This window comes from Ambystoma mexicanum, chromosome 7q (genome assembly GCF_040938575.1).
Source record: "Ambystoma mexicanum isolate Mex_15411 chromosome 7q, UKY_AmexF1_1, whole genome shotgun sequence".
In the NCBI taxonomy this organism is placed as follows: Eukaryota; Metazoa; Chordata; class Amphibia; order Caudata; family Ambystomatidae; genus Ambystoma; species Ambystoma mexicanum.
Genome location: NC_090941.1, coordinates 723,516,195 through 723,543,919, shown reverse-complemented (window position 1 = coordinate 723,543,919; position 27,725 = coordinate 723,516,195). Strand labels below are relative to the sequence as shown.

Here is a 27,725-nt window from a genome sequence, read left to right as displayed (position 1 = left end):
CATGCTGCATGAAGACCCAAGCCAAATGAGGCTTAGGAGGGACTATTTTACTGAAGGGATTATTTTGTTACTTGGGTGGGGCTGTGGAAGAATACTTACCTAGGACTTCCAAGGCTATTTAAGCCACGCCCGGACAGCCACACGTGCTTCGCGTTGTTCTGCATCCCAGCAGCTGAACGCTCACCGTGTCTGCTCCTGCACCTGGACTCCAGCCACGCCCGCCTCGAACCTGCAACACATGTAAGGAAAGAAGAGAAGAGAAAGGTGAAATCCAAGAACTTATTCAAACTTCTTACCTGCATCCGGAATCTTCACGCCAGCATTCTTGAAGAAAGACTTCCATTTAAAAGCATTGCGTTGCTCGCTGCAGCGCCGCGCTTCACTCACCTGTCCTCGAGACATCTCCCGGCTCCATCGCGGCTGTCAGTACCGGTCGCCACATCTCTGCACCTAGGGGAGAGAAGAAGAGACAAAAGGTGAGCAGAGGGAACACAGGAGGAAAGCCGAATTTTCAGCCATAATACTTACCGCCTTTTCTTGGTGAACCATTCCACATTTCGGGTAGGCGCCGCTTCGTTGGCAGGTACCGCACGCCGGCCCCTATGGGGAAAGGACAAAAGACATTACTGGAGAATTATAAAGACATTTGGAGGAGTCGCCCTCATCACTAACTCACCTGATTTTACCATCGGCAATTTAACCCCTCAACGCATCGCCTTCGTTCTGCACCTGAAATAAAGGACAGATCACAGGTTAGGAAGACAACATAAAAAGAGGCGCACATTTGAACTTTTGAATCTTCATACTTACGGTGTATCGCTCAGAAAAGTCAAGTGGAATTTGCCAGTGCCATTCTGAAAACCAGTGAAGTAACTGGACGAACGCGCGCCCCTGCACCAGAAGCAGGATGGAGAGTTCATCCTTCCAAACCATAAGGTGAGCTTAAACCGGGGGTTTTGGAGGAAGTCAGAGAAGAACGAAGGGGGAAAAGGGGGAGCAAGCACACTATTCTGCAGACAGTTAATCCCCTTTCTCATCTGCAGAAGGATATTCCTACGGGCCAGACAAGCAAGATTTGGGAGTCCTGTTCAATCGGTGGTCCGAGTTCTGCGCATCACGCTTGAAGAGGCCACAGCAACCCAGACTAGACCAGCGCCTCCGTGGGAGCCAGGTGAGCGTTACATATATATTTATTTTATACACTTCCAAGTCAGCACATAGATCACAGTTAATAAAGTAAGTTAAGTTTAGTCAAAAGAAAAGCATATACAACTCCCTATTCAATTGTAGACAAGTTTGCGGTAGAGTGAAAACTGAACAAAACGGCACAGTGAAAACCAACTACAAATGGCACTCTAACAATTCAACGAAAGGGAGGGAAAGTACAAGTTAAGTCGAAATATCGTCAGACACCCCCTAGCAACACTTCCGTGAAGTTTTGTGAACAAGTAATGCACAGTAACACTTTAACCAAAAGACAAGTGAATGAAAACTGAGCAAAATGGCACTCCACAAGTTAAAATAGTAGGAATGAAGAGGGGTTTAGAAGATTTTGGTGCATAAACACATTTCTCATTGAAAACTAATCTAGTGAGAGCAGATTTAAGAAATCAGCCAAAGTCAATAGGCCTGAGCCAGAGTCAGTGGTACAGGACCAAGAGTTTAGGAGCAAAAATATTCTTGTAGCTGCAGTCAAGTCTTTAGTAGAAAACTTTTGAAGAGGTAGATGCAAGGCGAAAGACAATGTTAAGAGAGAGGGCGGCCGACCCTACAAGTAGTTAAAGGATTTCAAGCACCTTTAGGGCTACCAAGGAGAAAGGGGGCCTGGCGGAACAATGTACCTTAAACGTGGAGAAGTGGCTCCTACGGCGGTGGTTGTTCCTGGTAGTTCCTGCAGGTTGAGTGGTCCACAAGTGGAAGAGAGGCTCTTGTCGTGGAGGAAGGTTCGATTTGCTGCACTACCCAGGGATTAAACCAGCCGCGGTGCTGCCAAACGAAGTTTAAAAGGTTCGTGGTCCCGGTCGATAGCTGCCTGGCTATCCGGTCTCCAAGTGCGGGGCACTGTCGGGTCGACCAAGGCAGGCCCGAGGATGCAATGGGTGAACTGGTTGACCCCACCAGCTCAAGGGAAGGAGGCACTTCGCTGAAGATCTCCTCTCGTCGTGTGGAAGAAAAGTGGTGAGACGATCCGGCAGGGCTTCACCGGTGGTGTAGATGCTGACGATGTCTCTGGCTTCTCTTTCCTTCGGTTCCGTAGTTCCAGTGGCGACGTCTTGCTCTTCCAGTCCTCAGGACCCTGCTTTTATGCAGAAAGAGACCCATTCATACAGCCTAGCTGTCACTCACACAGTGGAGTGGTCTCCTTGGCGGGAGACCCTCCAGCCTATCAGGTTAGAGTGCGACCTGAGTTGCTGTGGCAACTCTGTCCACGAGTTCTACTCCCCCTCCCTAACAGACCCACACCAGACCCAGTGGAACCGAAAGGAGGGCTTCTCGGCAGAAGCCTGCCAAAAGACAAACAAAGGATCCCCACTCCATTCAGGTATGGAAAATATTGCCCCTTTCGCTGATGGGTAGGGTGGCACTTTGTAAAATGGTGGTCCTCCCGCGACTGCTTTACTTCTTCACCAACATCCCGTATGTGGCTAAGAAAGTATTCTTTAAAATGCTGGCTGTCAAGATTAGGGAGCTACTGTGGGGTGTTGGGATGAGAAGGTTGTCTTTGGGGATTCTTCGAAGGACTGGGGAGGAGGGGGGCCTAGGTCTCCCTCATTACGAGCGATACTTTGTGGTGGCACAATTGCAATCGGTGCTAGGATGGAATCAACTGGGAGGGGAAACCCTCAAGGCATTGATAGGGACTTGGCCGCCGACTATTAGGCCGGTGGCGTTACTATGGCGCCCAGTAGGCCCGATAGGGAGGACTGTAGTGTTTGAATCGGTGAGGGAGACGTGGAGGAAATACATGGGTGGTAGGGGGGTGCAGGGGAGGTATGAAGGTGTGGTCTTCCATGGGGTGTGGACCAATCGCTTTATCAGGTGATTGGGAGGATGGGAATACAGAGACTTAGAGAGAAGGGTTGTGAAACGGTGGGGGATTTCTTTGAGGGGGAAGGATGCTGCGAGGAATGGTGCCAGAAGTTTGATTTACCGCAGGGTCTCTTTTTAACGTATGGGGCAGTGGTCCGGAGAATGGCGGAATTATGGGAGGGAATTCCTACAGAGCCGGAGCCCTGTCCGGTGCTCAAGTGCTTTTAGACCGAACGGGGGGTAGGGCGTGTATTGCACGGGTTTATAGGGCACTCCGGGAGGAGAAAGCAGAGGAGGTATTAAAGGTTAAGGAGAGGTGGGAGATGGATATGGGGCGCCCAATACCAGACGAAGAATGGGCGCAGGTCTGGGAACTGGTTAAAAAAACATCCAGAAATGCCCCGATTTCAGTTGGTCCAATTTAATATCTTACATAGGGTATATGTGACCCCGGTGATGCTCAACGCTATGAGTAGGGAGCGCTCAGATGCATGTCCTAGGTGTGGATCAGCGCAGGCAGGATTTTGGCATATGGTGTGGGAGTGTGAGATATTAGCTGAGTACTGGGAGGAGGTTCTTAAAGGAGTTAATGAGGGGCTGGGAACCAGTTGGGACTGCAACCTGGAAATTTGCTTGTGGGGTAAGTTGCCAGGGGGAAAAAAGCACAGACTGCAGAATAAAATGGGCTGGTTCTTGCTGGTTTTAGCTAAGCGCCGCATGGCGATAGCGTGGAAATCCCCGCAGGGCCCGGCGGCCAGTCAGTGGCGGAAGGATGTGCGGAGATGGGGAGTGGCAGAGTTAACATTGTTACAGAAGGCAGACTCGGGGGCGGAGCGGACAGGTGTAACGATTCATAGGGCCCTACTGTTAGAGGATTTATCGAGAGACAATGATCTGCGACCTCTGTAAAAGACTGGAGGCAGGAAGGAATAACAGGGAGGTCAGAAGTGCAAAGAGTATACGGTAATGGGTGTTGATGGTTGGGCCATCTAGTTGGTATTTGGTCACGGACAAGGGAGAGTTGCAGGCTGGGGTCGAGACGGGGAGTGAGAATTAACAGACTGCTATCGACACTGAAAGGGGGGAGGGTTTTGGGGGTGGAGGGGATCGGGTAGTTGTTGATATCGTTCGATTGGACATTTGGTAGAAGTTCACTGGGAAAATTGTTTGGGGCTGGGGGAGAGTGGAGGGTAGGGAAGGGGGTGTTCTGAGGTTGTTATAATAAAATGCCAATAAAGAGTGTTTAAAAAAAAACAAAGGAAACCCCGACCTGGGTTAGGAAAATGGAGTAATACTCGAGAAAGACGTTTTAGCAAAGTTCTGGCAAATAAAACCTACCGGGGTAAAGTTAATCATAAAATAAACCGGCGGTATGTTAGAGGCTGTCAGAAAAAGTGGTAGCCTCGAACAATGGGAAAATCCCACAGAGAAATATTCGCGGTCGAATATAAAAGGTAGTAACCACTGCCACCAGCCAGCTAGGGGGAAAAAACTATTAACCCCTTACAGTACTTCCATATTAAGATGGGGTGTACTGGTTAAGTTCATAAAAATCGACTAGTAAATTCAATGGGGACTTTACATGCCCTGGGAGACAGTAGTCAGTCCCAGGGTATGGAGTCTATGTTTGAGGGTCGCTACGACACCCCTGTGTCATTGCACGGAGGGTGCTGTGTGACACATGTGCATAAAGATGGTTCCTATGGGTGAGAGAAAAGATCCCATAGGCATTAAACACAAAAATAGCCTAGAACACACATAGCAAAAATGCGTAAGAGTGGGAAAAAGAGTCTCACTCTTAGCAGGTAAAAAGAGACAAACCCTTCAAATCCAGCAAATCTGCTGGGAGACTCTATAGGTAAGGGAAATTAGCCATGAAATGAGAATTTTCCCTTACACTCGCCCCCCCCCCCCCAGACTAAAGGACAGGAGGATCTAATCCACTCCTGGATGAGTCTCATACCTCTAGTCGGTTAAAAACATCCTAGAGAGACCATCAGCATTTTGGTGGTGACATCCTGACCTGTGCTCAATGGTAAAATCAAACCCTTGGAGGCAGATTGACCATTTTAGCAGTTTTGTTTTCCCCTTTCATTTGCATCAACCATCTCAAGGGTTGGTGGTCTGTTTGAATGGTGAAAGTAGACCCATAGAGGTAGGGTCTAAACTTCTTCGAAGCCCACACAATGGCAAAACATTCTCTCTCAATAGTTGCCCACTTTGTTCCAGGTTTCTTCAGTTTCTTACTGATGAAGCAAATGGGGTGTTCCCTACCTTTCTCATCCAGTTGACTGAGTACTGCACCTATACCTATATTGGAAGCATCTGTCTGTACAATGAAGGGTTGGTGGTAGTCAGAAGCTCTGAGAACTGGAGCTTGACAAAGGGCTTTCTTTAGGCTTTTAAAGGCCTGATTGCACTCCTCAGTCCATTTGACCTTTGTAGGAAACTTCGAAGAAGAGATTACATTCAGTGGAGAAGCTATGGATCCATAGTTCTCAATGAAATTCCTGTAATACCCAGTGAGGCCTGAACTTGGATCCCCCGCAGGCTGCACCTGCGGGGGATCCAAGTTTACCCCTACCTGTACTATTGGCTCATCCGTGCAAGTACATGGGAACTCTCCGTCGTACACACAGCGAAGACCGTCCAACTGCTCATGGATCTGGGATTCTCCATCAACGACTCGAAATCCCGACTAGTTCTGTCGTAGGTCGCGCTGTTTCTGGGAGCCAAGCTCGATATAGTGACGCGATTGGCTTCTCCGTCGGAGGAGAGGACGAAGGCCATCTTGGGTAAGGTGCCGTGCCTGCTAGCCACGGACGTGGCCAGGGTGAGATCCAGTAAGTCCCTGCTCGGAATGATGCCCTCATGCATCTACCTGGTGCGCCTGTGCAGGCTACGGATGTGTCCTCTACAAGAGTTCCTCGACGCCCGTTGGATACAAGCGACTGGCTCCTTCAAAGACAGGATCCCGCTCAACAAGGCTTTCCGCCATGCGATTCGATGGTGGGGCACCCGCGCACATCTCGCGGCGGGCAAGGACTTTCAGACCCCGCACATCAGGAGACGGTGACGACGGACGCCTTTCTGGAGGGATGGGGAGCGCACACCTGAGATCTCCACGCAAGAGGCCTTTGGCTCCCGGAGGAGAGGTCACTCCACATCAACATCCTGGAGCTCTGAGCCATGTTCTGGGCCCTCAGGTCGTGCCTCCCTTCCCTCAAGGGCAAGGTGGTGAGGATCTTCACCGACAACACCACCTCGATGTTCTACATCCGGAAGCAGGGAGGCACCAGATCTCCAGCCCTATCCAAGGAGGCCCAGGATCTGTGGCACTGGGCCGTCGCCCAGGGGATGTTTCTGGTGCCCTTCCATCTGGCAGGAATAAAGAACAGCATCGCCGACTCACTCAGCAGGGAGCTGCGCTCGTGCCACAAGTGGGAGCTGCGTCAGGATCAAGCGGATCGACTCTTCCAACGATGGGGCAAACCCCAGATCGACCTGTTCGCGACGGCGACGAACTCCAAGTGCCAGAGGTTCACCAGCAGGTTTCCCCAGCCGAGGAGCATGGGCGATGCTTTCTCATTCCCCTGGGACGGCCTGTTCCTGTATGCGTTCCCCCCGTTGCCGTTGCTTCTGCGACTCGTCAACCAACTCAAGAGGCCCCTGTGCAGGATGATCCTTGTCGCACCGGCGTGGCCGAGACAGATCTAGTTCCCGGACCTTCTGGACTTGTCAGCGTCCCCCCCAGTCAAACTATCGATGGACGCAACTCTTCTCTCCAGAGAAGGAGGCGCCATCCTCCATCACGACCCGGGGTCGCTGAACTTGGAGGCCTGGCTCCTGCAGCACTAGAGTTTGGAGGGTACGATATCCCTGCAGACTGCAAGGAGGTGCTTGCAAAGGCCAGAGCGTCCTCAGCTCTCAAGTGCTATGGACACAAATGGAAGAGGTTCTCTGTCTGGTGCCGTGCACAGAAGAATAGCCCTCTGTGATTTACGACCCCTCAAGTGCTGCCGTACCTGCTGTCGTTGGTCAAGGCGGGGCTGGCTCATGCCTCCATCAAAATACATCTAGCGGCGATCTCCCGCTACACTAGAACTACGGGACGATCATCTCTGTGGTCTCATCGCCTGGTGAAGGAATTTATGAAGGGACTGTTCGATTCATTCCCGCCGGTGAAGGCTCCGGCCCCGGGGTGGGAGCTCAACGTGGTGCTGACCAGGCTCATGGGGGTGCCTTTCAAGCCTCTGCATTCGGCACTGTTGATGTTCCTGTCATGGAAAACAGCATTTCTTGTGGCCATCACCTCTGCACGAGTGGGAGATATCCAGGCCCTATCCTGCAAGCCTCCATACGTGACTTTTCACGAGACGAGGTTGGTGCTGAGGACTCACCCCTCCTTCATGCCCAAAGTGCCGTCAGACTTCCATCTCAACGGTTCCTTGGTGTTACCAGTTTTCTTCCCGTCGCCTTCGTCGCCGGCCGAGAGGGTTTTCCACTCGCTGGATGTAGCTAGAGCGCTGAAGTTCTACATGGACCGCACAAAGAGTTTCAGGATGACATCACAACTGTTTGTGAACTTTGGACCTGTGAACCAAGGGAAGGCCCTCTCGAAGGTTTCCATTTCCAGATGGCTCTCCGGCTGCATCACGCACTGCCATCGGTTGACAAACTGACCGTTGCCCGGCCTTCCGAGAGCCCATTCGACCAGAGGGATCGCTGTTACCACGGTGTTCCTATCTGGTGTGCCCCTGCTGGAGATCTGCAGGGCTGCTACATGGAGGTCGACACACACCTTCACGAGATTCTACTGCGTCGACCGGGATTCCAGGGAGGAGTCCAGAGTCGGCCAAGCAGTGCTGCGCAACCTGTTCTCCTGAAGGTGGGCCTAGTGAGGAGGTAAGAGATGCTTAATGTTGAGTTTATGTAATGCTTAATGTTGAGCCTTGCCACCTCCCATGGTTGTGCATGTGTGTACTGCTGTGTATTCTTATATTCATGAGCATGTGAATCCATTCCAGGCCCCATGCTGGAGAAGGAACAAGTTACTTACCTGTAACTGTTGTTCCCCAGCATGGGTCTGGCATGGATTCACATGCAAACCCTCCCTCCTTCCCCTCTGCGGCTCTTCACTTGGTCCTACTGCCACGTTACGTGCTACCAAATCTGAGAATGGCTGCCAGGGGAGGGGCTTAGGGTGAGGGCAGTCATTGGCTGGGGGCAGAGACCAGTGATTGGTTACTGCTAAGAAAGACAGGTCAGAAACAAAACTGATACTGATTTTTTCTTTACCGAGGATTCCCAGCCTGACGACGGGGAATATTCATGAGCATGTGAATCCATGCTGGAGAACAACAGTTACAGGTAAGTAACTTGTTCCTTAAGAGTATTTGTTTTTAGTTTTTTCAGCACCTGGGAGAACCATAGCTTATTTTCTTTACCTTCCCTATGCATTGTCCTCTTATGTGGTGCTAGAGTATTCACAACCATATCCAAATTAGCAAGGATGGACCTTGACAGCTCCTCAGGGGAGGCAAGACTTGATAAGTTCATTAGAGAAGTTAAAGTGGTTCTACCTTATCTAACAATATGTTCTTCTAGTCAGAATTCCTCGCATTTTAAAGTCTTTCACTTTCCTCAGGAATTCGGCTAGCACAGTGAACTCCATAAAGAAATGATCTGACCAAGGGCAAGGTGATACCAAAATATCCATGGAAGGAGGTCTATAGATCAAAAGGACGTTAATTGTTGCTTCCGCATTGAGTCAAATTTTGACGCATATGAATTCAATCCCATCCATAATGTGCCCTTTAGTTTCCCAAATAGTGAGCGATAATCTGAAAATTAGCGCCACCCCTCCTCCTCTTCCCTCTTTCCTATCATATCTTATCATACCATATCCATTTGGAATTGCAAGATTCAAGGAGGGTGCAGCAGCATTATGGCCCCAGGTTTCAGTAATAGCACAGACATCAATGCTATTATCTTCTATATGGGTTGCCACCTCAATAGCATGATTCACTAGTGATCTAGGGTTTAACATCAAAAATCTAATGTTACTTACAGGCGTGATCATATTTCTATGATTGATAGGAGTAACCCCTGATTCCGTAAGATGGAGGTATCCTACATCTCCAGTTGTTTCTATCATGGGAGGCTTTTCATCAACCACATCAACAACCTGCACCGGAGTCCCTTTTAAGCTAGCTGGCTTCCCATAGGCATCTATTGAAGCTGCCTCGGCATCAACAACAGTCGCCTCTGGAACAAGTACCGACATGTGTAAAATTCCATCCTCAGCTGAGCGCTCAGCTTTGAGTGCCCTCTGCCTAGTAACAATTTCACCCGAATCAATTTTTTCAGTATTACCTACCATCCGAGATCCTAGAGAGGTGGGAGGAGACATTGAATTCATAGGATCTAAGATTCTTCTGGCAGCCTTAATTGCCGCAAGCACCTCCGCACTGCCCATGGCAAGGGCAGCACTTCCTCCCTTACGGCACTTAAATACCGTCACAGACCGGCTGGGCTACTTCGCGCCGGTGCGTTCGCGCCTGGGTTTGAAGTAAATTGCTCCTCAGAACTACAATTACTATGGGAGATGTAGTTCTGAGCAACGGTGGCACAGTGTGTGCCAAGTCTACGACTCTGATTCAAATTGCACAGTACAAATACTGATAAGGAGAACTTCTGGGAGTCCAATGGGGAGATCAAATCAGATTACTTTAACCTCTGCTCCTCTCCAATGTGGCATCCATTGCAGCCATGTTGGAATGGATCAACAGAAATCTATTTGTGGCCAGAAAGGTTTTCTCCCATTTTGGTAGGCCAGATTTGTAGAGTCTTCACTTGCCCAACTATTGTTACCCTTAGCCTTCCTATTATGCTGATTTGCCTCCCCTACCCTCATTTTGGCCAGATACAGATGCAGAGACTCTGTAACTAGAATACTGGAGCAGACAGTCCACCCATGTTTAATTAACTTTAATTTCCACCCTTTAGCATTTCTTGTGCTGCTCTGCACAGTTTCCAGTGTCAGTAAGTTGTTCCTTGTACTGTACATGTACCTCCTATCACCTTGCTTGTATTAGACTTTGGTTTATGATTTGCTACTAGCGTTAACTCAGTTGCCAGCCTTTATCTTGGTTATTTCTTCACATGCCTGTTCTAGATTAAGGCCTGACTTATCTACCAGAAATCCCGTAGCGCTGTGCCACCTGGTTCTGAACAAGTTGGATTGTAAAAGTAAATGATAGCATACCGCTTACTGGACAAATCAGACACGACCGTAAAGGAAAAATATATGTTTAGCTGAGAAAAAGATCTATCGTGCACAATTAAAATAGAAGGCTGTGGCAGGATATGGACCAGATTACACAAAAGTATGCAGTGCATAACTAACAGGGAGTGGGGATATAAAGTATGCTACAGGTGTTACATAATGCCAAAACTGCACAAAAACAATCCAGCTATTCCCCCAGGTTGCTGGAGAGGATATGCAGCCACTGGCTCCCTTTTCACCGATTATGGGCCTACCCAAAAGCAAGCGACTTCTGGTGGGGTGTGTTTGAACAAATTAAAGCGATCACAGGGCTTACCATCACATGGGATCCAGGGATAATTCTGCTGGGGGACACGGGGGCTGGGGAGTTTCCACTTACGGGTCAGATAGCCCGCCTGTGGACTCAACTTCTCACGATCGCCAAAATTGCCATTGAACCCAGACAGCCCTGCAAAACCTATGTGGTGGACGAAATGTTGGGATATTCTGGTTATCAGAAAAAAAACGACAGCGATCTGCGCAGGAATCATTAATGCTTGCCAAAACACCTGGGCCCCATTTATGGACTACTCTGAGAAATTCCCAGGAATTGCCCGTCGTCCTCCCATGAACCTCTGGCTCCAGTAAAGAATCAATATGGGAGGAAGAGGTACTCAACAATCAAGGCTTCTACAGCAGCTGGTCAGCAAAGGGCCCTGATGATCAGACCCAGAAAGAAAGGGTCTTGGAACTCTCTTGTGTTCGTGAAATGTAGTATTATTAACTCAATTGAAAATGCTTAATAAAATGTTTTGTTGAAAAAGTCAATGGTTACTTGTAACTCTTCTTGGAACTTAACAGGGTCTTCACAAATCTTAGGAAACCTTTGTTAAAATATTGAATAGGTCACTGTAGCTCCATGGAGTGTGCACAGTCACTAATGCATTGTCTGCCCTGGTAACTGTCTTAAAGGGAATGCTGCTGCACCAGTTTGAGGAAATGAGGAAATCCCACAAACCACAGATCATCCGATGAAGGCGAGGCACTAGAGAGATTAGCAATGGTCCATCTAGCTCTCAGTGCATCCATCCCTTAAAGCGACTGTGATGAAGAGCCTCCCATTTATTGTATAGGTTTTTGACTATGTGCCAGCGGTTCAGTGAGGGATACATCTGGGCTCGGGATCTGCTCACCTGTTGATTGAGGCGGAGCAAAGGCAGGGGCTTGAATTTACTCAAGTGCCTGATCAGATGCAAAATTCAATATAGCAAGGTTGTGCGAATCAAACATTTCCTCTGGAGTTTCTTTTAGTCGTGGTACTCGTTGGCGAGCCAGATAATCTGTTGTAAGCCTTTTTGTTTTATGGGATAGTCAAATTAGTGTGCTCAGCTTTTAATTCCATGAACTGTTCTTGAAGCTTTTGATGGGCATTTCTCAAAGCTCTGTTTTTTACATTGGACTGCTGTTTAGGGACTTCCAAGTACGAGTGAAAGAAGTAGTTCTACTGTTGTTGGTGTGCACTTTCGACCCCCAGGATTCTAGGGTGCCTTGTAGGTAAACAGTTCAATCCAGATCAAATGTACCTTTCTGGGGTAACTACTTAGTAGGGTAGCTATGAGTAAAATAATTCCATTTACCCTGAGATGTACACGTTGTGGGAAAATAGTGTATATGCTGGACTAACCCTAGGGTGTAGTGAAACTTACTTCAAACTAGCTGATCCCATTCCTACAGAGTAAGACTAGGAGTTACTTAAAAAGTATGTGCCGCTCTTTTGCAACTCCAATCATTATAGTCAGAGACACCACCAGACCGACACACCTCATGTGACCAAACAGTGCTATACACACTGCTTCCAAGTTGCTGCTCCTCCGCCATTTAATCAATTTCTCAGAATCCCACTAACCATGCCTCATGCAGTAGCATCAAGACAGTTTATTGCTCCCGTTACACCCCAGATTAATAGTGGTCTAGAGAAAGGGTATGGGAACGAGACAGGGATGAGGACAGAAGGAGCTGAAATTAAAGTCTTGACCAAAGCCATGCTTGCCGAAGCAACAGGTCTGTCTTCAGAAATGAATTTGGTAGGGTGATTGGTGGATGGACAGACAACAAACATATGCATACAGTCACTTTGCAGCACCTGCACAGCATTATCTGCCACCAGCCCTAAAGTGACTTCATTGGGATAGGCTTTTCACTCCTCTGTTATCTCAGTCCTAGCATGAAAGCAGCCTACTAGGGGCTCTCCAGAACAATCACTGTGCCTTTTAGGTGATAGTAGCGTAGTTGTGTGCGTTCGTTCTAATTAAACCTACAACCCTTATCAGAGCTCAGTTTGAAGCTAGGTCAACCTGCACTGGCCTGAAATTAGCTGTGTGAGCAAAGTTAAATAAATAAGGCTTAGTGCTGGTGTTTGCAAGCACATAGTCATGTTTCTCCATGCCAAAGCTGAAAACTATCTTGCGCGCTAGTATGGATGGTTTCAAGATGGATCTGTCTTAACTATACTGGATCAGCAAGGGATTGTATGGCCTAGTCTTGAAGCAATACGAGGATTTTCTTTTCACAACAGTTTACACCTACTCAGACATTGCATCCTGACAGTCTCATTTCAACCTACTGTAGACCTTGCCACAACACTGCCCTCCTCTATGGATCAAGAGCACTTCTGATTAGCCATCCTTTGCAGAAGCCTAAGGAACTGGCTTTTCAAGCACAACTGACTCCACAGGCTTCAGTCCGTGCCATCTAAATTAACGCCCAGGGACCACTCGGTGGGGAATGTTGCACTCTACAAACTTTACAAATAAATACATATAGATATGGTGAAAATGGTTCAGTTTACTGTGGTGTATGGAAGTCCTTTCTTTATGTCTACTAGTGTGAAAACTCTTGGCTTTGAAAAGGGTTGTTTTGGTATGTTATCTACTGTTTATTATGTGGGATGTATTTACCCATGCATCCGAGCCATACCTCAAAACTGTGCAGTACTGACATGGAAAACATCATGATGGCCAGAGCTTCCCAGAAAATGCACAGGGAAATGCATGAAGAATAGGCTGCCACTCATTTTTGCCGATGTTATGGGCACAGAAGGACACTGCCTAAAACCACCATTGGACTACCCACACAGTAGTCTGAAACCATTGGGAATGGCAATGCTGATTGCCAAAAGCAAACCCATAACTGTTGGGAATTCATTTTCTTAAATCCCAAAAATGCGTGCAGTACCAGTACTCACCACTATCCAAAAGCCGGCATTTTAAAGCAACACCAGATTTTACTTTTTGCAAAACTGAATAAATGAACCCAAAACATGCCAAAGAAAGACTTACTGAGAGGTGGATCCAATGTAAAGTTATATTCTGAAGTGACTTGTAGGTTTATAACAAGACTGGCTGACCTGTGGATTTCAGCAGTTTAAGTAAATTTGGACTGGAAGACACTAAAAAAAAATCTAAATGTTTAAATTGACTGAGTGACCTACTTTTGAGTGTCACATAGGTTGCAATTGTTTAAATGTCATAGTTTTAAACTTAGAATCAGCCTTCTAGCTGCATATGTGAAAATGTTTAGTTTTATTTGAATGCAGAAACTGGGGAACAGAAATGACAGCTTAAAGAGATTCCAATTTGCCTGGCAACTACCCCCATCAGGAGTGAAACTTGAGTCACAACTGTGTTCCCAGGCCCATCTGCCCTTTTGCTGCTCACACTAAGGATATGCCATCTATCTGATAATTGAATTACCTGTGCTCTGCAGGAAAGTGAACAAAGCCCTGTCCTGGCTCAGGCCAAGGTTTTATTGGCAGGAGTCGTAAATGGTCGTAAAAAGTGGCTTCCTCCTGAGGAAAGGGGAGGGGCACTGCCTGTGAGAGCAAGCTGGCTTGGCAGAACTGGAAAAACCAGTATTTTCTACCTTGTGCTGAGAGGAAACCACACCCCTTTGGAGCCAGAACATAACTTTAAAAAGATGGATCACTCATAGTACGGACATGTGAAAATTTTATAAATGACACCATAATTCTTGTGATTTTTCTGCCCACAGTTTAAGAGGTTTTTAGAACCGGTGGTATGTTCAGCGGGGTGTCAGCGGAAAAGTGGATATAACTCTAAATGTATGCATGTTAAAAATCTGAAACTTCATCAGTTAATGTCCCTACTCCCTGCACACATGTATGTAAAGTTGGGTCAATGTCAGAAAGTGAAAAATCAGTTAAAAAGTCAATTATGTGCCATTTCTGAATGCAAGCTCTTAGAAACAGCAGATTTGGACAGAGACATGGCTAAATTCAGCCACACCATGTATATGTAATTTCAAACAACTGTGTAACTCTGAAATATGTCTTTTATTATCAAATATAGAATGTGTGCAATCTGACAGAGGAGTGTCCTATCTGCAAGCCATAAAATGACATCCCTCTGACTCACAGTTCATTCCCCAATCAAATGATAAATGGAAGTTTGACCAATTAGAAGCTGAGAGAGAGGTAGGGTCAGTGATGCTAGAACACACCCACATTCTAAACACATAAAAGCAGACAGACAGGACAGATAGGGACCTTCAATTCCATTTGCTGCAACGCACTCTGCCGGAAAAATCCATACTTACCTCCATCAATCTTCAAAGAGCCAACCCTTAGACTCCAAGATAAACAGAGACTTCAGAACCTTAACCAAAAAGGCCACTGCCAGCAAGAGTATTTGTCAGCAGGCCTCAAAATATTTTTGCAACTGAACTCTTCAGACAGCCGGGTGAGCCGTCTGAATTTTGCCAAGAACTTTTGCAAGAACCCGGTGACAGAGATATCCAAAGAGAAGGCAGGACCCGACCCAGAGAACCGGTGCCTAGCAGAGAGAAAGCAGTGCTGTACCCAGAGAGACCCAGACCAGACCGCTGTGAGCAGTTCCAGAGGCCAGGCGCTGTGAGCAGAACCCGGGAAGACCTGACCAGACTGTTGACCAGATCGTGACAAAGCCGCTTTCCGGTTCAAAATCTCTTGTGAGTACTCAGTAAAACTCAGAACACATCTCTTAGTTAAAATCATATAATTCAATCCATTTTTAATCTAAGTAGAACTGCAGCTTAGCAATTGTGTTATCCTGCCATCATTTTTAAAGCTGAAAAAGTGTGCGTTTAAAATTTGCAAAAACCAAAAACGACCTCTAGTAAATCGGTCATATCTCCGCAACCGTTTGGGCTAGAGACTTGCAGTAACTTTCCTCTGATAGCTTAGAATCGTGGCTTTCCTACGAACCTAGAACCGCATTCCTACCCCCTATAGCGAATTTTACCGCGATTTGCAATTTCTTCACGTGTAAAAAGACAGCAGTTTTGCTTTTCCATTTGCCAGAAATTCGTTTAACCTGTTAACTATCCCTGCATCATTGCTAGTGTGAGCCTGGACTAATATTAACTAGATACCACTCACCCTGAACCTCTGAAAGGGAATTAAAAGCAAATTTAGCATATTTCTCATCCATTGCTAGCACATATCAAAGCATTTGGGCTTGTGTTTTCAAAACTCCTATCTGTTTTCTGTTGTCTAAGCTTGCTGGGTTGAACTGAATTACATTGATTGCATTTCTGAGAACTGTGTGTTTCCTCCCATTTCCTTGCATTGCATAAAGAGGGGGGGGGGAGTGAATAGCCAGAGAAAAGTGATTACATTGTTTGGTTGAAATCATATTGAGTATTTTCTGTACTGCATTCATTGAATATTGCATCCACCTGAGCTTACATAAAGCATCCTCTACCACATTATACTTTTGTTCCTATTTACCAGTGTGCTACCTTATCCATTTCATCTCAACTCCTTAGTAATTATAAAGAAGTGTGCTAGTGCCAGATTCTCCGTTGTTGATCTTTATCATATCAGATTAAGTGTGCTATTCAATTATTAACTTATTATAAAGTGTGATATATATATATTTTAAATTATCAAATAAACCTTTTAAACTTGCAAAACAGAACTACTTCTTGGCTCAGTGGGGTCAGGGGGATTCCAAGAGAGGGGTGTTATATAGGGGTAGTCATCCAGAACGCATGAACTGGACCTAAAGATATATCAATAAGGGTTTTCATTCAGTATTCTAGACTAGGCGTTAACTTAGCTGTAGTGCTGAATTGAATCCTCTTACAAATAATAATATGGATCATAGTGACAGTTTTAAATGTGATGTTATGGCCAGGACATTTGCCAAAACCATAGATCATGACTGACTTGATATGTTTTCACAAAGGACTTTCTGAAAGCAAGTTAAACTTTCCAACTTTTAAACTATATTAGTTAGAATGTAAATGTCTTTCAATTTCTTGTCAAACATATTCCTATTGTCTGGTAGAATAATAGAGCATGCTAGATAATGTGACATTGACTATCGCTGCAACCATCATGTTAAAAAAATGGTATGCTGAACATTGTTGCTAACAGTCTGCACAGAATCACATTCTTACCTCTTTTATCCAGGGGGCTGCTGTTACCAAAGGTTGTGGTGGAAGATCATGGTGTGGAAAGAACTGATATTGGGAACCTAGGCAGCGGTATTTACTTCAGTGATTCAATAAGGTCTGTTGCCTTGTGTTTGTGCCGGTTTGCTCATGAACACTCACTGCTGCTGTTAGTCCTTTCTTATTGCATTCATTTATTGGGCCTGATGCTTTTTTGTGATAAATGTACTTTGATGTTACACCAAACCCAGTATCTCCTTGAGCTACAAATGACAAAGTATGGCTCAAAACATACCATGAAACCTTCCCATATACATTCCACCCCTTGATTGCTTCCAATGTGTTGATAAATTAGCATCTTGCAGCTGCAATCATCTTATAGGAGTCTGGCAGTTTCTCAGTACCTTCAGAATGGTCTGTTAGACGTTTCAGACCTTCTTGAAAAGATTGTCTTTCCAGATGAATTCCTTTATTGATTATTAACATATAACACAAGACTGCGGTTGTTGTTCTCTGGTAATATCATACAGTGAAAATAAATTGCATATTTTCTATGGTACAGAAAAAGTTGCCTAACTCCTTCAAGGCCCTTAGTGTGTGTAAACACATCTTAAACATCCAGCTAGATAGCTCAGCAAGCGATGTGCTTACCTGAGATATCTGTGTGCAACTGTGAAGCAGGACATGGCCCTTGTACCGCATACCTGGCTTATGTATTTTGGGTTCTTCTCAGGGTCCACTTTGGCTGTTTTCACACCCAATCCTGGAGCACATTGGATGATGCAGGAAACCCACTCCCCACTAATGCTGGGAGTTGAGCACCAGGATAAGGAACAGAGTGAGCTCCTGACACGACGGATGTGACACCTCTCTGTTAATGTGGTGTGAAGACAGGATAAGCACAGAAAAGTGGCGTCAGCCAAGACATCTAGGGTGTTGACTGGACCAAGAGATGGAGTCGCTGGTAGGTGAATGGGGCCATGGAAAAAGGCCACTGAAGACTGGCAGAACAGGCCGGCAGACGGCAGGGTCAACATAGAAAACAATCAGCAGACTGTCAGTGGCTTCCGAGGACACAATTGCAGAAGAATAGCTGGGCACAAGGACCAAACGAGACATAGCAAGAGTAGGCCAGAAGAATAAAAAGGGAGCGACGAGGATAACCAAAACAGGCTGTAAGCAAAACTGGAGAGGAAAGACCAGGAGGGGCTTTGAGCAAGGGCAAATGGAAAAAGGCTGGTGAGCCACACAGATAAAACAAGTCGGAGCATTGACACAGCATCCCCTTTTTTTTTTTTAGAGTAGTCTTAATATGAGTCTGAGGAGGCAGACCGTACATGTCCTCTGCCACTAATTGCTCACACTGCACATGCTCGATGTTACCGATTCAGCCCAGGAAGCAGTCTCCAAAGTGGTTGCACCTACCACTGGGTGCTCTAGACAGGTAAGGTGAGGCATCCAGAACGCTTATGGAACACGTGTCATACGGCAGTGTGATAGAGACCTGCAGACTTAGGTGTGAATCCTACTAAAAACACATATTTTCAATTAGGTTATTTGAAATAACATTGGTACATCAATCTTTTACACTGTATCTCCCTTCATCTAATTAATCATTGAATAAATCAATCCATTCATAAGCAGATGGAATTTCACAATCTAGACTCACTAACTTGAAATGTTTACAGACCAATTGCAATTTGCACCTTGACCTCAGACATGAATTTAACAATGTGTGATAGGGTCAGTAGTCTAGCCCTGTCAAGGGTGGTAGGGGAGAGGTTGGCAGCCAGGAGGGACTCCGTACTTATCCCCTCCCATTGTGTCTGCATAGCTGTAGGTAGAACTATCACTTTTACCATTCCTCAAAATACAGAGACTAACCAGTGTTTTGTTTGGAGATACCAGAGAAGAAGTGTGTCCACCACTCCTGTGGCCCGGGGAGCCTCCGCAGAAGGTTCCAGCCACCACAAAGCCCTGATGGCTTCATCTCATCAGCACTGTATAGCTTCAAGGAGCCACCAAGAGGACAATAACTTCTGCACTGTATGCCAGCGATTCAAGACCAGCAAAGGCTGTCAATAGAGTGAAGAGACAAATAAACACCCTAGACCACCAGCGATTTACCAGGACATGGCTCCCAGCACTCACCAAGGATGGTAAAACAAACATTGACACAGAACGTACAGCACCCCCTAGAACACCAAGCGGCAAGCCCATGCGAAAGAAGCGAGCGGAGCTCAAAGCCCTGTTAAGACATTCCCTCACATACTTAGTAGGAGTAAGGGGAAACAGTGGTTTGTGGATGAGTTTGTTAGAAAGAAATTGGGTCTTGGTGAAGGATGGAAGTTGTTCTACTGAGTGGGAGCGCTTACGTGGGTGACATGTGGCTAAGAGAAGTGAGTGACTTTGAAGCAAAAGGTGCTGAGTAAAAGTAGGGTGACTGAGTAGTGGGAGGAGTATAGTAGTGGGAGGAGTATATCAGTGGGGCGGGGAGTAGTATATTGGGAGGAATGAGGAAACTCAAAAGGGTGGAAGTTGGAGTAGTGAGCTGCTGAAAGAGCAAGAGTGCAATCAGAAGCAAGGTGGTGGGTAGTGTGAGGGGTCACAAATGAGAGGCAGACAATTATTTTAGAGATTTTACATATGATGCCATTTTATCAACTCAAAAGGGTTTGACAAACACCTCACTATCCCTACCCTAATGCCTCCCTGTCCAAACTGAGGATTTCCCTGTCTATCAAAATAACTAAAGGAAACACACAAGGTAATGTATGGCAATTTAAATATAACCAAAAAAAACGTTATGTTCAATCTAAACATAACTGTTTCTCCTTGTAACCTGGGTAAAATCCCCTTCCCCAAGTTCAAGCAGGACTTTCAATCAGAGTTCTTATTGCTCCAAAAGGAAAGTCTCTCACTTGGACTTTGGTCAAAGGTCAAAATATTCAATAAATCTTTATCCCTCCACTGGTGGCAGAGAGTTCAACATAGCTTCTTCTTAGAAAACAAATCTATTCCCACGGTTCATCTGTATCAACAAACATGCCTTTGTCAGGATGGTACCACAACAGTTCACAAATACTTTAATCAGCAATAAGGATTTGTCAGGTTGATTCCACAACAGTTCACCATATACGTTAGTGGTCTTACTACTTATTCTTCAGTCTTTAACCACAACACAGGGTGTCCAGTCAACTCGTCGAAAAAAAACTGGTCGACTGCAATTTGGTCGACGCAAATTGGTCGAAAACCAAATGGTCGAATTTTTTTATTTATATATTTATTTTTCGGGTTTTCGTTTAGTTAAAAAAGGGGTGTTTAGAGAAAAAAAGGGGGTTGGGGGGGGACCCCCCCCCCAAAAAAAAAAAAAAGGGTTAAAAAAAAAAAAAAATTCGACCATTTGGTTTTCGACCAAATTGGTTCGACCATTTGTCTGGTCAACCAATTTTTTTCGACCAAATGTCTGGCAACCCAACACAGTACTTCAATGACTTCTTCCTGGTGCACTCACCTTCCAGGACTACTACTACAAAGTCCCTTGCCCTGTTATACTCGCCTGCCAGGACTCAATGTAAAGCTCCTAACACCAATACAAGTCCTTCTGTGGTAAAGTTTACATAAAGAAACTTTGCAAAGTCTTTTGATTTTCCACAACATCAGTTTTCACTATTTCTTCTGGGAAGACATGAAACGCATTGATGCTGTTTGTTCAACACTTGTGATTGCCACATGCAATACAGGTTTGCTCCTCTCCTCCTGAATGCCTTCGATCAGCAGGGCAGCTCTCCTGCCACTTTTGTTTTGCCACTCTTGTATTAACCAAGTGCTGATAATACTTGATAATATAATAATCTCGTACTTGCTCTTCTTTGGCTTAGACAATGGTTGTTTAGATCAGTTCCAACTATTGCTTCTTTCTCACTCTGGCACTAGGGTTTACAATCAACTTGCTTTTTAATTGCCCTGTCTTGGCTTTGCATCAGTACAGTATTCAAAACACTTAGACCTGGTCAGTGGACGATTACAGAGCGTTCTGGGGTCACACAATACTTGTGAACACACCGGGCCTCACAAACGCGTCCGCTCGCTCTGCTACCTAAGAGTCTTCTGCCTCCTCTACTTTGCTCTGCCTGCCAACCTGCTTCTTTCCGCTTCTCGTGGACCACACCAGTCGGGAAAGGAGAGACACTCCGGTGCACGCCTTCCACTGGAGCCCAATTTACAATGGGGAAAGCTTTTCAATGTGACGCTTCCCACCGCACGACCACTGCATTCACGCTGTTCAGGCGGAAAACTTTCAAAAACAACGCTTCCCGCTGCACAACCTCTGCATACAAGGTCTTTGAAGGTCGCGACCCTCTCTGAACCGGCATCCAATCTGCAAATGAGAGTAGCTCTAGCGTCTCTGCTGTCCTTCACGTTCTGCTGCACTGCAACGTGGAGTTACTGTAATCACTCCACCTCCCACTACTTCCCTCATGACCTGCATCTGAGGTGGCCTTTTATAATTCCCAGTCCCAATCAGGGGTGGGTCATTAGCCCTTTTAGACTGCTACTTAGTCTAATGCCTCTGCTGCCTTCTTCTTTGTCCCAGTACGTTGGGCATTGTGGGACATGAAGTCCTCAATGTTCAAATCACCATTTCCGTTCACAGTTTCAATTTTACAGTAGGCCATTAAGTTGGTAGGGTGTTTGGGAAAGTTATTAAATGGGTTCTCCCATTCCTCCTGATCTGCTTCCCGCCCATGTGATCCTCCCGCAGAACACCACCCCCAGGGTCAGGATCTGGAAGCGCCTGCCTTTCCCTGGCCACATGAGAAGGGTCCCAGGCAAGGTTTTCTAGGGGAATCATCTCTGATTCATCACAGTAGATGGAGTCGAAGGGAAATGTTTAGCTTAGTAGAATCCAACCGGCCGAGAGCAAAGGCATGTTTTCCCAAGCCCCAGAATACTAACACCTGGATAGACTAGATACAGATAGGCCCTGAGCGAGCGGACACAGCTGATTTATTAGGGAGACATTGTTGGCATAAAACTAGACCTTAGATAGTAGGGGTTACGGTTCAATAGCACTAACCAGGGTTAAGGTCACCTGGGTTAGGGAGTAAATCCCACGGGAGATGAGAGAGAGAGACGTCCGTAGGACCCTCAAAAATACAAATAAAACCCTTGAATCATCTCAAAGAATCAGAGTGGTTTTCTCTGCCATCTATGACAGATGTAACCTAATTACTAGTACCTTTTTATCTGATAACTCATCCCCCACTACAGGTGCGACAAACTTTCCAAAATGTTCCTCTAGCATGCTTCGATTCTGCAATTGGAATGCAGAATGGGAATGTGGAATGAGGCATGTGAAAAGAAGAGTCTGTATCCGTTGATTACATTAAAGAACATACAAACGCCACTGGGCCACTGTGCAGATGCCGGATTCGCAACCATTCGGGATGTCTTTGATCAAGGTAGCTTCCTGGAATGTCGGACCTGCCAGAGGCCCTACGACGAAAGTCATCCATCTGGCTCCAATACTCAGGCCTCCGCCGATTCCTTAATATAAGTTATCCGAGTTTTCCCATTATGCCCCCTGATGATCCTATTTTAGCTGAAATCCTGAATGCTGCATCTACCAGAGAGAAGGTTTCCAGATTGTACACCATACTACAGGCCAGAGCTCCCCCTCCGTTTGATAAGCTGAAACACTCTTGAGCGGGTGACCTGGAGATCGATATGACTGATCGTTGCTGGAAGCGTATTTGTGTGCTCGCACTCACAATGTATCATTTAATGCCTGCTTCAAACTTATTCAATTTAAAATTTTACTCAGATTCCACTACACTCCAATTAGATTACACCGTATGTCCCCGGATCATTCCCCCAGGCGCCCCAGGTGTGGATCCGAGGATGCAACTTATATTCATATGACCTGGTCCTGCCCCTGACTTGCTCAGTTCTGGACCTGCTCCACGCTTTCTGCTATCCTGGACCACGAAATCATCCCATCCCCACTGAAATGTCTCTTTCATGAATTTCCCGGCCTCGGTCGGGATTCCAAAAAGTTGGCAGGGCTATGCTTGCTCCTCGCAGCACGCTGTATTCTGCTATGTTGGCTTGGCCCCTGAGCACCCACGCACTCACAGTGGCTCGCCGCTGTGACCTGGGCCTCCGATACGGAGGAGGCGTTGGCGGTCCAGCAGCCTCCAATGTCCAAACCTAGAGATGTCTGGTCTCCGTTTCGCTCCTCTATCTCGATTAATGATGATGGCAGTTCAACTGCGCCTTCTTCCCCTGTTAATGTTTCCACCTGAACTATGGTGCTAAATGCTGTGCTACATATGTGTTTTGCATGATGGCTGGTGCAGTAGCCCCTCAATCTAATTGTCGTTACCGCATACCAATTGTTTATGTCACAACTGTAATTGCTGATTACTACTTACTGCTCACTCGTCTATTGTTATGTCAAGCACAATAAATAAAGTTAAAAAAAACATACAATAGATAAGAAATCAAATTTGACATTAAGCAGTGAGCTTCCTACAATGGGGTGAGTTTGAGTGACATTCTGACCAGGTGTTTGGGGGGAGTAAATGGAACAGTCACCCGAGCCAATACTTGGGTGGCTATACATAGATTAAGGACAACCAACATTGGACATTTTACAGTGCAGGTAAGTGGTACGGCCAGCTGTGTTGGGATGTGACCTTGATAGATGATGTGCTAGAATAGAGGCAGTAGAAAGTGAGGGGCAAATGTTAGCTAGAAGGCAGATGGGAGGTAGGTTAACAGAGTAACTCGGAGGTAAATTGGTAGGCTTTTAGTTAGGGTTTAAACAAATCGTTGTGGACTGTTTCTGACTGTAGACAACATAATTCCATGCAAGTGAAGCATGAAGCAAGAAAGAGCTGAAGTGAGAGTAAGCACAGTGCTGGTGAAGGGCCACAAGGGTAGTCAAGGAGACAGAGCAGAGATTACAAGAAGGCTTGTAGAGTTGGATAGATGAGGATGGATACAGCAATGTCTTTCTGTGGATAGATTTGTGAAGCAGGAGCAGAAATTTAAATCTGGCCCTGTTTTGCATCGCTAGCCATCCAGCATGGTGATGGTACAAGGAAGCAGGTGTGAAGTGAGGAAGTTCGAAAAGAGTCCTGATAGCAAAGTTAATGATCTTGTCAAGAAGGCAGACCCCATAGTATTGGAGATATGAGGATGCTGGCACAGTAGTCCAGTTTAGCGACTAGAACAGTAGTTAAGAGATGCTTGGCGGTGTTAAAAGGAAGGCAGTGCCTGATTTTCCTAATACTTAGGAGGTTGAGGTGAGCCACTGTTACAGTTTTGGAGATGAAAGTAGAGAAGGTGTGAGAAAGGACTTACATGACACAGAATTTTCTATCTGAAGAACAGGGGAGAGTGTCAGGTGGTAACTGGATAGGCGGGGGAAATGATGAGAGAGCATTTGGCATGGAAGAAGAGCACCTCTGTTTTTGTATAGTTTAACATCTCAGAGTGCAATGCCATCTAATATGTAATGACAGAGAGATAGTTTGACATTTTGAAAGAGAGATCAGAGCAGAGTTCCAGAAAAGAGAAGAAGATGTGGATGTTGTCTGCAAAAAGTTGGTTCAAGAATGCAGAGGATGAGATTGGTGTAGAGATGTAGAATGTAAAGAGGAGAGGGCCCAAGACAGAGCCTTGTGGAACACTATCAGTTAGAGGAGTGAGTTGAGAGGTGGTGTTGCTCCAGGAGACAGAGAATTGGTGAGGTGCAAGGTAGGATTTAATCCAGGCAAGTACTTGATTGTGAATCCCAAGAAGAAAGAATATTAAGGAGATCGGAGTGATCGACAGTGTCAAAGGTAGCAGATGGGTCAAGGATAATTAGGATAGAGGATAGGTTGGAGTGCTTGGCAGAGGATATGAAGTTGGAGGCATTCACGAGAGTAGTTTCTGTGCAGTGGCAGAAGCGGAAACCTGCTTGTAGGGTTTGATGTGATAATATCCCTGTAAAAATATTGCCATACAAGAATGACGCCTTATTTTTGTGGCAATATTACCCCATGGAACCTGCGGGGGACATCGGGAAATAATATCGCCTATGCCATTTCCCCGGCAACCATATGTATGGCGATATTATTTGTGGGATAATATTTTCATACCGCCTGTAGAGGGTCTTGCAGGTTGTGGGTGTCTAAGAAATTGGTAAGATGAGTGAACACAACTGTTTCAAGCTATTTGCAGTAGTGTGGAAGGATACACACAGAGGGAAGTTTAGCCAGTAGATTTGGGTCACTCCTTGCTTTTTTAGGAGAGGGATGACTGTAGCCGTTTTGAAAATATAGGGAAAGGAAGCAGAGTCGAAGTACAGGTTGAAGAGTTCAGTGAGTTGAGAGGCAATTTAGGAGCAAGAGGTCTGATGGGGCACAATAGGGGGTACACTTCATCAGTAAAGATAATACTTCAGTATTAGTGGGACTAATGTGAGAGATCGAGGCAGAGGATGATGGTAGAGTAGGCAGAGTGTAGAATGTAGGAGGGGGGAGTCTGAGGAATGTCAGGAGAGAGTCTCATTTTGAAAATGTTTGCAGCAAAGTAATCAGCTAGGTCATTAGTTGTGAGAGTGGAGTTTATGATCATAGGTTTAGGAGGAGTGAGTTTAGGGTGCCCTGTAGCCGGCAAGGATGTTTGGAACAAGTATATGAGGGTGCAGCAGAAATCCCTTTTCACTCTCTCAAGAGAGGGCTTGAGAGAGTTCAGTGCAGAGAGGTCAAGTTTCAGGTTCTCATGCTAATGGGTACACTTCCATTTGCGCAACATACAAAGTATGTCTGTGCATCAAAAGCGTATGAATGGGGTGACCCATGGTTGAGGATGGTGAGACTTGGAGGTGAAAGTTAGTAGTGGGAAGTCAGAGGAGAATGCGTTGTATAATAGTGATTGGAAGCTGGAAGAAGGCAGTGTTGGTGGAAGAGGCATCAGATGTGAAAGAGGAGAGTGAGCAGTGTAGGTCAGAGAAAGGGTGGAATGGCAGAAAGTTTAAAGTTCTGTTTAATAATAGGTGAGGGAAGTGGTGAGAAGAGGTCAGGGGCTGGAAAGGAGATGGTGTTGGAAACAATAGAGTGATCAGATAGGGGTGGTGTGACAGTATTAGTGGCTGAGACAGAGTTGGAGAGGAATAAGCGATCCAAAGAGTTGCCCCCGTTGTGGGTAGGTATGTTATGGATAGAGTGGAGAGCGTGGTCATTAAGAAAAGACTGAAGTTAAGATTCCTGACAAGTGGTTGAAGAGGGAAGGTTAAAGTCATCTAAGAGAATGCGGTGATTTATAGTGGAAAGAGAAGCAAGGAGTTTCCCAAGTTTATCTAGGAAGGCAATAGATGGAGAAGATGTGAGCCGAGTGAGGCAGAGCAATAGTGGAGTTGGTGAATTCAAAATAGGCAGGCAAGGATGTGGCATCAGAGATTTGTGAGGCATTAAGACGTGAAGAGAGTATGTGCCCACACTTCCTCTTCTGCCGGTCAGACAAGGAGAGTGAATTAAGGATAGTTTCAAGTCATATAGGACTGTCAGGGTGGCAGTGTCAAATGGAGAAATCCATGTTTTAGTGATAGCAAGTAGGTCTAGGGGAGGAGAGCTGGTGTGAAAGTAGTCAGTGATAAAGGAAGCTGTTTTGCATACAGATTGAGTATTCCAAAGAGCAATGTTTAGTTGATGCAGTAAGGAAGAGTAGAGAAGTTGAGTCTCAGAAGAAGAGGCGAGGTGGATAGGTGTTAGGGGAGGTATGGTTAGCTCGTTTGTTGGAAATGTGAGCTGCAAGAGGGATAGAGCAGTAGGAGTTTTGAGATGTGAGCTTTATGATAGGGATAGTGAATAAGGAAGTTGTAGCATGATTGGAGAAAGCATAGGGTGAGGTGAGCAACAGGAGTGAATGCATTGGAGTTGAGTACTGCAGTGTAGAGAAGACAACACAGTAGTTAGTAAGCTATGAGTACCGACATCTCACCATCTCTAACTCCTCATATACCAAAGAATCCACACTAAACAAATAAAAAGGGCCAATATCTAGCCTGGGATAAGTCTGCTGAACATTGTATGTACCCTGTTACTATACCGCTGACGTGCCACTGGTCATTCAGTATGACCATAACCTTCTGTTAATATACCTACAGTGCCAGGTTAAAGTGGCTTTGGGTTACTCCGTCACTGGGGATGGCCAGAACCACTAACCTCTTAACACTCGAAGTTATCCTCTATATCTATATAAATGTAGCAAAGTATCGAGTACTAAGTAAATACAGAGATCACTTGCAAAGACTAGTACACAGACACCATCTGTAAAACATCAGCTATACTAAAGCATCCACACTACTAGAATTGCAAGCCATTCAACATTCTAAATGTATATAAATACCAAACTATTCTCAGTGCTAGAGTGGGTTGGCCGTTGGGCTAGTCTGCAGATAACAAGATCCACTTGTTTTTTTACAGGACTACAAGCAGTCCCACTACTAGTCACTGCAGTACCATGAGAGCCATTTAGAACCTAACCTGCAACAAACTAAAATGTCTGGAGAGCCGTACACCAATTCATGCACAGTCATTCATGTTCACTTTTACCCTCAGAAATACCTTGTTTCAGCCCTTTAGAAGAAATATTCCACCCTATTCTGACCGGCCCTCATATTCTTCAAGGTTTTTTCATGTGTAAGACTATTGTAATGTTCTGTGTTTGTAAGATATTTTATGTGCGCTGTCTGTGGTCCTGAGTCTTTGTTCTCAAATGATGAGTCTGTTTAAGAATGGGATGTCAGGGGGGGCGTGGCTTGGCGCCATGGCAGACTGTTTGGCCCGGTGAGAGCTACTGGCCGTGACCGTGTGTCTACTAAAAATGCCCCAGTAAAATCGAAGTTCCTGCGAGCTAATTCGTCGTCCTGAAGAGCCGGGAGGCTGCTGCGGTTTATGCCTCAACCCCGACATCCCTA

The 27,725-nt window shown here is 45.9% G+C and overlaps 1 protein-coding gene across 7 annotated transcripts in view; it reads left to right on the top strand.

Annotated features, from left to right (window-relative positions):
- The window catches only part of PARP4 (poly(ADP-ribose) polymerase family member 4), a 2,748,946-nt gene that overhangs the window by 507,270 nt on the left and 2,213,951 nt on the right, over positions 1–27,725 (top strand). For all 7 annotated transcript variants that reach the window (XM_069639202.1, XM_069639198.1, XM_069639200.1 and 4 more), the window contains exon 12: positions 16,770–16,868. In XM_069639202.1, the coding sequence (XP_069495303.1) occupies positions 16,770–16,868 (99 nt within the window). The remainder of the gene's footprint in view (positions 1–16,769; positions 16,869–27,725) is intronic.